The sequence below is a fragment of the Lineus longissimus genome, chromosome 7 (assembly GCF_910592395.1).
Source record: "Lineus longissimus chromosome 7, tnLinLong1.2, whole genome shotgun sequence".
Taxonomy (NCBI): Eukaryota; Metazoa; Nemertea; class Pilidiophora; order Heteronemertea; family Lineidae; genus Lineus; species Lineus longissimus.
In genome coordinates this window covers 14,874,445-14,886,874 of record NC_088314.1, presented here as the reverse complement: position 1 = coordinate 14,886,874, position 12,430 = coordinate 14,874,445, and the positions used below count along the sequence as shown (strand labels likewise).

The following is a 12,430-nucleotide window of genomic DNA, read 5'->3' as shown; positions in this document are numbered from 1 at the left end:
CCACTTGACCACCAGGGGGCAAAATCCAAAAACCTTAAAAATGTGATTATTCCTTAACTTCTTGCCCGATTGCCACCAATTTGATATCATGGGTACATCTAACCACCACACAGTATATGTCACACAGGTTTTTAATTTGACCTTCTTGTCAAGGTCACAGAGGTCAAATGGCGTAAATTCGCCGTCAGGCCGTAACTATGGCACATTTCTTAACTGCAATGACTATTGATCACAAATCAAGTACACATGTACCCCTTGGTCAGGTGATCTCAGGTACCGAAGTTTGGTGCGATCTGATTTGCCGTTTGGCCTCCAGGGAGGGGGCCAAATCCTAAATTCTTCAAAATGCCATTATTCCTAGTAATGACTTGCCCGATTGGCACCAATTTTATATCATAGGTACATCTAATTCTAACAACCATTCAATGTGTCACCCGGGTCTTCTTTGATTTGACCTACTTTTCAAGGTCACAGAGGTCGAATGTACTGTAAATTGGCCATTTTGGGGAAATTGTAATTGCTTGGACCTACATCAAACCTAACACTACATGACACAATACCATGCTCTTTATCCATCTTTCCTCCACATGAGGTGAGCACAATGGCCCTGGCCATTTCATTCAGTGAAGTGCCTAAGAGTGGCATAGCCTTTTTAGCTCACCTCTTAGCAGAGGTGAGCTTATCCCATACCGTGGCGTCCGTCGTCCGTCGTCGTCGTCGTCGTCGTCGTCGTCGTCGTCCGTCGTCGTCCGTCGTCCGTTAGCAGGGCACGTTTCGTAACTGTTAGAGCTATTGAGTTGAAACTTGGTACACATGTACCCTTATGTAATGACACCTTGGAGACCAAGTTTCGGTCCGATTCGTTTCATGGTTTGGCCACCAGGGGGCCAAACGTTAAAAGTGAAAATATGCAATATCTCCCTTAATAGTAGTCGGGAAATTTTGAAAAAAATATGGTAGGTACTTCTAGCAAAGGTGCATCATATATCCTCCGGGTTTTTGATTTGACCTCCTTTTCAAGGTCACAGAGGTCAAATGGTGTAAATTGGCCGTTAGGATGTAACGATGGCACGTTTCTAAACTGCAATGACTATTGATACCAAATTTGGTACACATTTACCCCTTAGTCAGGTGATCTCAGGGACCGAAGTTTGGTCCAATATGATTCACCACTTGACCACCAGGGGGCAAAATCCCAAAACCTTAAAAAAGTGATTATTCCTTAACTTCTTGCCCGATTGCCACCAATTTGATATCATGGGTACATCTAACTACAATACAGTATATGTCACACAGGTTTTTAATTTGACCTTCTTGTCAAGGTCACAGAGGTCAAATGGCGTAAATTCGCCGTCAGGCCGTAACTATGGCACGTTTCTTAACTGCAATGACTATTGATCACAAATTAAGTACACATGTACCCCTTGGTCAGGTGATCTCAGGTACCGAAGTTTGGTGCGATCTGATTTGCCGTTTGGCCTCCAGGGAGGGGGCCAAATCCTAAATTCTTCAAAATGCCATTATTCCTAGTAATGACTTGCCCGATTGGCACCAATTTTATATCATAGGTACATCTAATTCTAACAACCATTCAATGTGTCACCCGGGTCTTCTTTGATTTGACCTACTTTTCAAGGTCACAGAGGTCGAATGTACTGTAAATTGGCCATTTTGGGGAAATTGTAATTGCTTGGACCTACATCAAACCTAACACTACATGACACAATACCATGCTCTTTATCCATCTTTCCTCCACATGAGGTGAGCACAATGGCCCTGGCCATTTCATTCAGCTTTGCGATGATGTATTTCTCGTTGCTTCTCGAGTTCGTTGACTTCATTTACCAGGCCCTGCTTTTTGGCAGTACTGATTCTGTTCTCTAGTTCATCACATCTGTTACAGGTGTCAGTGCGTGGTCGACCAAATGCATAGCCAAATTCTGACACGAATATGTCTGTGTACAACCAGTACTTGACCTTAGGATGGATTTTCTTCTTTCTTCGTAACTTAAGCAGTTCATCGGGCTCATGCTCTTGTAGATAAAGCAACCACATCCTCTGAATATTGAGGTTTTCGTGGAGGTAGTTGCGCCTGTTGTTGTGTTCTCTGCTGTAATGTGAAACCCGTTTAGGAAATGAACGGATATGCAGGCGAACACGCTCCTTAACATCATCAGGTGTTGTCGAGTGGTTTTTAGCTCAGCTGACTAAGTCAGCCGAGCTTGTCAAATAAGTTGTTCAGTGGCGTCCGTCTGTCCATCCATCCATCCATCCATCCATCCATCCATCCGTCCGTCCATCCGTTAAACCCATGGTGCACATTTTGTAACCGTAAGACCTAGAGACTTCAATTTTGCATTTCTGGATACTTCTGGTCAAACTCTACTTTCAAAACAAAATTTGTCGCCATTCGACCTACTTCCTGCGAGCTAGAGTGCATGAAGGAAACTGGCCTATATCGGCCTAGGAGCAGCAGAATTAGTCGAAATATGCTCTAATATTAAGATAAAATTCTTGAAAATCTATTTTATTGAGAAAAAGTTCAAAATTTTAACAGGAGAGGGCGCTACCTGCCTTTTAATTATTTCTGCCGATTCAAATTCCCGCCCGATGACGTCAGCCATCAATTAAGTCTCCTATTTGCCAGTTCTCAAAACATGGCAGCTACACAAACAACAAAAGCAGTAGCTCCAGGAATAAATCACTGTTCACTTCAGCTTCGTAATCGATTGTACCCCCACTTTATTGTGTTTTGTGTGGTGTTCCTATTCAATCAACGATGTAAGGCCTTATTATGTTGGTTTTAATTGAGAAGGTGCATTATAAGCGGCGTACGAAATACCGAAGCGGAGACAAAATGGCGGCATGTTGTTTACGCTATGTGCAATAATCTTGGAGCTCAATGACACTCAAGTACCCAATTTTCTGCTTAAAAAGGAGTCTGGTAGGCGATATTATCACTAGTTCGTTTCAGTGGTAGTCATAAGGTCTTTAGGGACTACTTTCAGAAATTAGTTCTTGAAAATTTGGCCACATTTCTGTGAAAACGATATCGGAAGTGCATGCTCTGTTCGCGATGACATCGCCGATGTATTTTGAAGTGGAGAATTCCCACAGTATGTGCAGTGAATCGGCATGATTCTGTTCGCCTATTAAGTTTTAGTTCTACGATTCTTTCATGAGTAAAAAGTAGACATTCTAAGCAATACAATAATGTCACTCCCATAAAAATTGATTGGAAATTGAGGGAGCTACGGCATTCTGTTCGGCAACTGGCAGCGCTGAAAAAATACATTGCATACTGTACAATACCAAATGGCACATTTTAAAAAGCGCTCATTGGACAACGCAGGGAATCACCAGAAATGACGTCATCGCTGGTCTAAATAGAAAACTACGGTGGCGCAGTGGAGCACAAGAAAAGGTTTAGCATTAACTTCGTCATGCAAGCTTCAGCAACAAAACGATTTCTCATGAATGATTTATTTGATCATCATCAGCTTGTTTCCCCTGATAGATAAAAAAATGATTTACAATTTCCATCAAAGTTTTCTATTTTGTGTATAGTCACATGTTATTTAACTGGCAAGGAGCCAAGCAGTTTTGAATATTCGCGGGAAAATACTTCGTACTTGTAAACGAGGCTATGACAATGAGTATCCTCATTCATGGCATAAACTTCATGTTTCGGTAAATATTTTCATACGATGATTTCACCCGAATTATGGTCAGGATTGAGGAATGAACAGTGGCATAATTATGTCAACCAAAAACATTGGTACCGTAGTGAACGCAAAAGGATATCAAATACCATGGAGCATGCCATTTTCATGCATAATGAACTAAACACCGGGAAGATATTAATGATATTAACTCAGCTGAGCGCCAGGCCCTTGGGCCCTTTGTTATGATAACCCCTCTTGTCCTTAGGCGGTGTCATCTGGCTTGTGCTGTTTCGAACTCGTTCGAAGGTTTTTTTTCCAATACCATAGATTGACATAAACGCAGCTTGGCATACCTCCACATCACATTTATCTGGGAGTCAAATAATGTACTTGAAACTACACCTGCGTGCTCTACGCCCATCTCCCTCACCATTCCTTCTACGCCTACGGGCAACTGGGGCGCTTTTACATCCAGCAAATAATACACTATCCTGAATGTTTTTGTTACCAAGAGCCCAGAATGACTTGAACACGTTATCGGTTTTTTCATCACCAATGGTAGCAAAGTAGTTTCTTCTGCATTTACAAGCTGGTCCAACCTTCTTTGCAGGGACGACAATCCCCACAGGATTTTTGTATTTCTGGCCTTGGTTTCTTTTTTTCTTTCGTACATTTATGGCCCATTTTTAGCTCAGCTGACAAAGTCAGCGGAGCTAGTCAAATAGCTATTCGATTGGTGTCCGTCCTTCCACCCATCCTTCCATCATGCCATCTGTAGACAACGTTGGGCATTTTGTAATCATACAACAGAGGCACTTCAAATCTAGTCTTGCTTATAAACACCGCAGAAAATGTTGCTTACGGAAAAAAATTTGGGCGATTCGACTCAAATTCAGCTCCCCAGGGGGCAAAATGCGTAAATGAAAAAACAATTTTTTGACGCTCTATTCCAGCAGATAAAAGCTTGAAATAAAGTTGAAAAGGTCTTCATGATACAGAAGTTTTGATATAAAATAGATTAGTGTCGATTTATATCACCAGTTGGCGGTAGTGAGCAAAACTGTTGTTTTACCCCGGATGACCCCGCTTTAAATTTCCCGCCGAGGTTACCTGGAGTACTATCATCAAGAAAATGGCGGTGACCTTTTTATTTCTACCGGAGCGATGATTTTGTAAGTGACAAATTTTCTTTTTTAAGCCTTTACGGAAACGTATTTTGGTACGAAACTTCACACGTTTATAGAAAAGATCAACGAGAATGTGTTCAAATGCCTCATAACGATGAGTTCAACAGAATTTGGTCAAAACAACCTTCGAATGGAGTCAACTTTCTTTGCGAAATTGAAGCGACGACCTCATTATTTATCGTAATTTATGCAGATCTGAGTCCAGCTGATGGGTGATGTTCTGATTTGTGTTCAAACTATTGGAAACTTCGGAAATTAGTTCTATTAGTTCTACTATTCTGCAGGAGTATATTATAGCCATTGATGTTGACAGCTAAAAGCACGAAAACTTTGTTCAGGTTTCTCGTCCAATCACGTGACCTCTCCAACACTCGATAATGCACTCTTTTCGTCCACGTTTTAGGCCAATCTTCGGCCTGAACATGAAATCTAATAAGCGCAGTACTTAAATCAGATGTTTCTCTCGCCTTGAAAACATTCCTGGGTAAAATCCATTGAGATTAGCCGAGTTAATCCACTTTTTCCGTGCCTAAAATCTCTGCCGCTGAATTCTATAAATAGAAACTATTAACATCGCGGCAGTGTGGTTCCCATTGTGCGCCCTCCCACTTCACACCATGTCAGGAACTTTTACGGAGAGAGAGGGCGTGCGGTAAGAAGAATGGCCAAAATGACGTCACGTTTTCCTGGCAATGTCTCTTGCCAGACCAGTCAAGCATTGGGAAAGCATCTTTAATTCAGACAACGTTAGAAATGTTAATTTGCAAAATTAAAAGCAGATTTCACCACTAACCAGCCAAATCGGAATACGACGGCGCAAAATGTTCTCGCTTTCCTCCTGCTAAAAAACCTTGTTCCCGTACTCCTATTTTAATTTATGCCAAGGAATATGATATGATCTGTTTTCACTTTTTTGTAATTAAATGGTATTCATATAATGAGATCAATAGTAGTGTCCGTGTCAGATCCCATCATGGAGGTATAAATAATTATTTATACCTCCATGATCCCATCGTTCAACTAGTCTTCTCTCCCCAGGTGCCTCACGGACCTTCACGTCCCCATACTCAAGACCAACTCTTACAATATCGCCCTCAAAACAACCCTGGAGTCATGAATTCACAGGTGCTCCTGTGAAATCTCAGTTCTAGTTTATTTATCAAACTTTATCGAGGGTTATCGAATCGAATGGATGTGTCGATCGTCGGGGCGGATTGATATGTGGTTAGGTTGTGCGTCCAAGGCGATTAGGTCATTCAGTTAGTTTGAGAAAGATCATGATCATGAAGATGCGTGTTTAAGGAATTAATACCGAGCTGGCGGTCATTGGTTGTATAATCAAGACCGCTCGGGTAGACCGAAAATGCAGTCCAAAACCCGAGGCAAGCGCCTCGGGTCATTGGTTGTATAATCAAGACCGCTCGGGTAGACCGAAAATGCAGTCCAAAACCCGAGGCAAGCGCCTCGGGTTTTGGACTGCATTTTCGGTCTACCCGAGCGGTCTTGATTATACAACCAATGACCGCCAGCTCGGTATTAATTTCTATTCTAAAAGGTTTCAAAATTAAACAAATTAAATACGATTTGAAAGGTATATATGTTCCGTTTTCGTCAAAGAATGATCCAGCCTGGTGTCCGGAACTCCGCCATATTGTTGCTTGTGAAGATGACGTCACGCAGCAAGGGAATTCCCAGTCTGCTAGCTCGATTTCTACCATTTCCTCGTCTGTGACCTCTTCTGAATCCTGACTGACGACCTCGAAAGAGTCCTCGGGTATCCTCCCTACTTCACAAATCCCAATATATCGGGGAATACTTCAAAATCTCGTGTTCTTGACATTGTCTTGTGGGGCTGAGTCGTTGCTTCTTGGTGAAAATAATTCGTCTGCTAAAATTCAGAATTTTATACCTACCCAGGCGGTCATTGGTTACGATACCAAGACCGCTCCGATCAAAACGAGGCGTAATGTATTTTGTATTAGAAACAATGATATACTGTGACTAAGGCCTTTTAGAATGTGTTATCATAACTGGAAAATAAGCTGAAGTTATTATTAGTACTACGATTCTTACATGAGTAAAAAGTAGACGTTTAATAAGCAACACAATAATGTTACTCCCATAAAAAAACTGTCAATTCTCCTTACCACTCACAGAAGCCAAGCCATTGCTGTTAAGTTATGCAGGGGCTTAATCAATTACTTGCACTCCCTGTGGGGTGAATAACATTACCTTTTGAACGGCTGGCTGTAGGGGGATGATTGGAACACCCGGTGTACCTGCTGACCTGCTGAACCGAGGTTAATGTTATTTTCAATCCACGATTGCAGGTCACCTGATTTTCGAGATTTCGCGGGAAATGAAATTGTAAACAAACGCATGTGTGCAGTTCAAATGTAAACAAAAATGTATTTTTGGTACTTTTGGTTGCTGGACTTGGGTTTTCCCGCAGTTAGGAGCTGGATCAAATTGGTGGTCTATTGTGCTGTTTTAGTCAGAGGTAGCACTTGATTATGAAGGGATTTTCAAATTAAGGTGACCATGGTCTTTTATGTGCTCAGCTCACCACAGCTTTCAATACTTGATGTATCTGAAGAGGCGCGCGGAACCTGACATGGCCTTACCAAGGAGCTGCTCACTTTGCCTTTTTGGCTGAGACCTTGCTACATGTAGGACTAGGAGGAGCACGCATTTTAAAGTTATAGTAGTGATAGTACAGTTGGTTCGAGCCATTTGGAAGCCGACATGTGAAGGCCTTTCTGGGTTCTCCTTCTTCTCCGTATAAAAAGGGGCATATTGCTGACTAAGGAACAAGGCATATTGACATTGCCTCATCATCTCTATGGGACCAATTGATATACTTTTATATGCACGTATACATCGTGCCATTTCAGGGTCCGAGTCTGTGGACAATTGGTTTGATTAATTTGTCTCTTCGATATTGCTCCTTTATTGCATTAGATTTTCATCGCAATTCGATCTATTCAAGATATAGCCAATTTGAACCTGTCTGCGCCAAGGATAGATTGGTTCCAGATCGACTCACTATGACTAGGAATACGCAGTAGAGCACAATGTCATGAAAAACGACCCTTTGTATTGTAAATTCCAATCACCTGCAGGACAGGTCAATTTCTCTCAATAAAATTAATTTTGTTGACTCCTGTAATCTCTACCTTATTAAAAAAAAAAGAAAGTGGTGCTAGTCCCAAACTGGTAATTTCTATTTATTTTGACCTCTGTTAAATCAGGATACCTCTCAATTACAGACAGCATTTTGTATCCTTGTGCTGTACAACCCAGCCTGGACATACCACAGTTGTCCATGGAGAAGTCTCATCCTCTCTGACACTTTTTTTCTGTAAAGCTACTGATACAACATACTGAACTAGGGATATCTTCCGTTGCCTCCTGTAATATTTACATACCATGGCTGATTAGTTCAATCATATTTCATCCAGCTGGCAGCTCTGCATTGGAAATTTTAGTGGTATAACGTGTTCTCTTGACCTTCAAACAGTAGTACAAAGCCGATATTTACTACTTTATAGTATACCCTCAGTCCTATGTTATTAGGTCATCCAGCTGAGCGCCAGGCCCTTGGGCCTCTTGTTCAGGACATCTACTCCGCTTGGTTCCAGGAAGTCTCATTGGAACAGCTTGCTGATGTAGCTCTCCACCATCATCGTGTGGTATGCCTTCTTGAGGTAGCAATTCAGTTTCATATGGGGCAACTATTTCATTAGCATCTGGAATGACATAAGAATATTTGAAGAGCAGATGAACTGAGAATCCTGTTTAACATCTTGTGTATGCTTCTGAGATGTCCATAGCATCAAACATTTCATATCGATACGGCAAATTTTGTCATTTTGATTAAGTGCTCCCAGGTGGCTGAACTGATGATAACATGGGGTGAAATAGTCTATATGTTACGGAGTTATTGTCAGAGCCAGCGAGCATACGTAATGTGCCATGGTGGCTGGTGACAGATGTCGGCCAACTTGTGCTACAAAAATGCAAACCTTACCTGGAAGTTCCTGTGGTTCTGCTTGAGGATGTTCCTTTTGCTTGCTTCTGTCTGGCACAGATGTTTCATCAGCTGTCTCTGAAATATAGCAAAAGGTCATTAGAAATAAAGACTCTCAGAAAATTCAAGTCAACAATTCATTCAATCGTAATCATCACATTTGCTTGTACTTATCTTATAAAGAATGGAGTAAACAACACTGCACGAAATGGGTTGAAATCCTGACTTAATAACAAAATATATATCGCATGTTACTTGATAAAATGGCATATATTTTTGGTATATTGCAGGTATCCTGACTCAGCGCCTGTTTGTATAACTGAATAACCGGAACATAGGGACACTGAACCAATATTTTCAAGTATATTTTCAGTATACTCTAGTATATGTCAGGATATTCCAGTGATTCTTTGGGAAATCACATTATATGTCGGGATATCTCAAAATAACGTCAGTCCATGTCATTATATTGTCAGGATATATCAGTAATGCAATTAAATTATATGTGATATATTCACGATTTCTGAGAAATATTGATGTGATATCCTTTAGTATGATTGGATTTATGTCCGTGTCCTTTGATATAATGCTAATTATTCTGGTATAATTCAGCATATTGAATGGGTCAGTTGTGACATCCCATTATATTCCATTTTAGCCGGAATAATATGTCAGTATTTGAAGTCTTCATATGCTATTGACAACCGCTTTGTGCTCTCATAGTTGATATTCATGCCATCTCCTACTAGCATGCGCATGCAGATAGAATAACAAACTCTTGATCTTATTTGATTCATTATCTATTCTAGTAAGTATACAGCTACATGATACGCCTTAATTTGGGGCCCTGCGCCGCATCCTCCACCCTCTTATCAAGTTCGGCGATTAGGTCGTTTATGTCTCTGGACCGCTTTCTTTGGTTGGTTATTCGGCGGAGAACTTTTTCTCCGCCCTCGACGGCGTCCTCCTCCTCCGACATGTCGACTTCCTTTACCCCCTTCCACGTCGCCTTCTCTTTAGTGGTTTTAAGCCTCTTTTGTCTTGTATCAAAGAGCTGAAATGACAAACAAATATGACTTACATTTCTTGTTTTTTCCTTTCCACCTGAATTGCTGGTGATTTCTCAAGCTGATGTATAGTATAGAACATATTAAATATTAAAATTCATCTTACCCTTTGTTTCCTAGAACGCTGTTTTTTCGATTTCTTGTTCTTTGCAGTGCTTTCTGCATCCATTTCTCCATCCTTCAGTGCACGTTTCCTGCTGGTGTACAGCCTTTGTGATGCGACTGAAAGAAGGAGTTTTATCATGAACTAGAAAGGTACCCGTCCTGCGGACGGATGATGTGGACATGCCAGGGGTTCTGTGAATTGTCAGGCGAATTGAGTGAAGGCAATGCGGGGGAAATGACTGATGTTTCTTGACCAATAAATAGAAGTGAGATAGCAGTTAGTCAACAACCAAGTCACATCTTTCTTGTCTATGCTATGATCGAACCTCTACACGTGCTGCAACCGCCCAAAGGAAAGAATAAGAGAAGTCAGATATAAAATGTGTATGCAATGTTTAATAGCCTTTTGGACAAAGGTCATATATTAATCATTCACTCATGGAAATATCATTATTGTTACATTACTCAACTTTGAGTAGTGATTCAGAAGTGTCGAAACAACAGCAATCATTATTATGTATTGTCACCTTGGATAAGGGTGCTTCATTATCGAGCAGTGTAACATGAGTGAACAGTCAGTGAAAGTAATATGATGGAACCTCTACACGTGCTGCAACCCACACAAAAACTTCATGTGGTGTGAGTTTAGAGTACTTCTTGGTACACCACATTTTTGGTTTTATGTTCTGGTGCATAGATATGCATCCGTTGTGCGGTTCCAACGCGGGACAGGGCGACATAGAACATGCCGTGCGAGAAGACCGGCGTGGTGAGGTCGAGACCTATGGTCTGAAATGTCTGGCCTTGGGCTTTGTTTATAGTCATTGCATAACAAAGGCGTATCGGGAATTGCAATCTGCGGAAGAGGAATGGCATGTCAGATGTCGATGGTACCAATGGAATGCGTGGAATGAAGGCATGGTTGCCAGCAGCAGGGCCATGTAAGATGAGGACCTCGATGACATTGGTGTGGCAAGCTACAACGCGACATCGAGTTCCATTTGTGATACTTGGTGGGTCCAAGGATCGAAGTACAATGATGGGGCAGCCAATCTTAAGCGCCAGTTTGTGGGGTGGCAGGCCAGCAATGTTGAGAGAGTTCAAGAACTCAACAGGGAAATGAGTAGCTTCTTCTGTTGTCAATGTTGTGTCGAATGACCTGTAGGTAATTTCTGGACGGTCCAAAGTTGCAAGAATGGTGTGGTTGAGGTTGTCGACAGTTTCATTTAGAGGAGCAAGAATGGCACGTTCGAGTATCCATTGATCATTCTGTCCTTGTTCCGGTAAATCGGCAAAGATAGCATGAATCAATTGTTCTGTTGTGTCTGCTTTCGGTAGACTGGGAGGAACGGTAATGGTGGTTGGTGGTTCAAGCAAGGGATATGTTCCATTGCCAATCGACATGAGGAGCTGTGAATAACTTCCAGCATGAGCATTTCCAGTGAGGTGAGCACGTAGGTTTGTTTGTAGGTGTACGACTTGGACGTCTTTCCAGAGGTAGGATTTCTTTAGGGATGCATCGATGATGTTTGCCTGTGTACCGTTTTTGATAACTGGCAATATCTGGCGGAAGTCACCGCACAGCAATGTTGGAATTCCAGCAAAGGGAGATGAATTGCCTCTGATGTCTTGCAGGGTCCGGTCTATGGCCTCGTATGCTGCCTTGTGGGTCATTGGGGCTTCATCAACGACAATAGCGCTACAATCAATGATGACCTTAGCTAGGGTAGTGTTCTTCTTTATTGCACATGTCGGCATGTCTTTCATGTGCACATCCAGGGGTATCTTGAAAGTGGCATGCAACGTTCGTCCGCCTGTTAGAAGTGTGGCTGCAATTCCACTTGAGGCCGTAGCAAGAGCAATGGCTTGTTTGGAACGTATCGTCGCTAGGATGAGGTTGAGCAGGAACGTTTTACCAGTGCCACCTGGTGCATCAAGGAAGGTGATACCTGGCTGAGAAGAGTGGACTTGAGAACAGAAGAGGTTGTATATTTGTCTTTGTTCTGTTGTTAGCTTGTGCTGGTTTTCTTCAATGAAGGATTCCTGCTGTGGAATAGAGTACTGTGTGTAGCGATTATATTCGATCATGTTGTGGTCTGAATTGTGACGCTTGATTGGTAATCCGTAGCTGGCAAGGTGCTGTCCCCTCATCTGTTGAACTTGGTGTTCTATTAATATCAGGCAGGAGTTGTAGATTTCTTCGCACTGGTTTTCATGGAGGAGTTCAACGTTATGTGGACAGAAGAGGTCTCCGGCTAGGTTGCTACGATATTGTTCCCAAAGCGAGGAGGGGTCTGCTGGTTCGCAGGAAGTTAGTATGACAGCGAAGAGTTTTCTGAGTAGGGCGGGGCTGTTGGATTCATTTGCCTCAGACAT

General features: G+C 42.0%; 1 protein-coding gene across 1 annotated transcript; it reads right to left on the bottom strand.

Annotated features, from left to right (window-relative positions):
* Positions 1–10,699: 10,699 nt before the first annotated feature.
* Positions 10,700–12,430, bottom strand: LOC135491597 (ATP-dependent DNA helicase pif1-like). The gene has a single exon (XM_064777568.1). It carries the CDS (start codon positions 12,428–12,430, stop codon positions 10,700–10,702), a length of 1,731 nt encoding a protein of 576 aa, XP_064633638.1.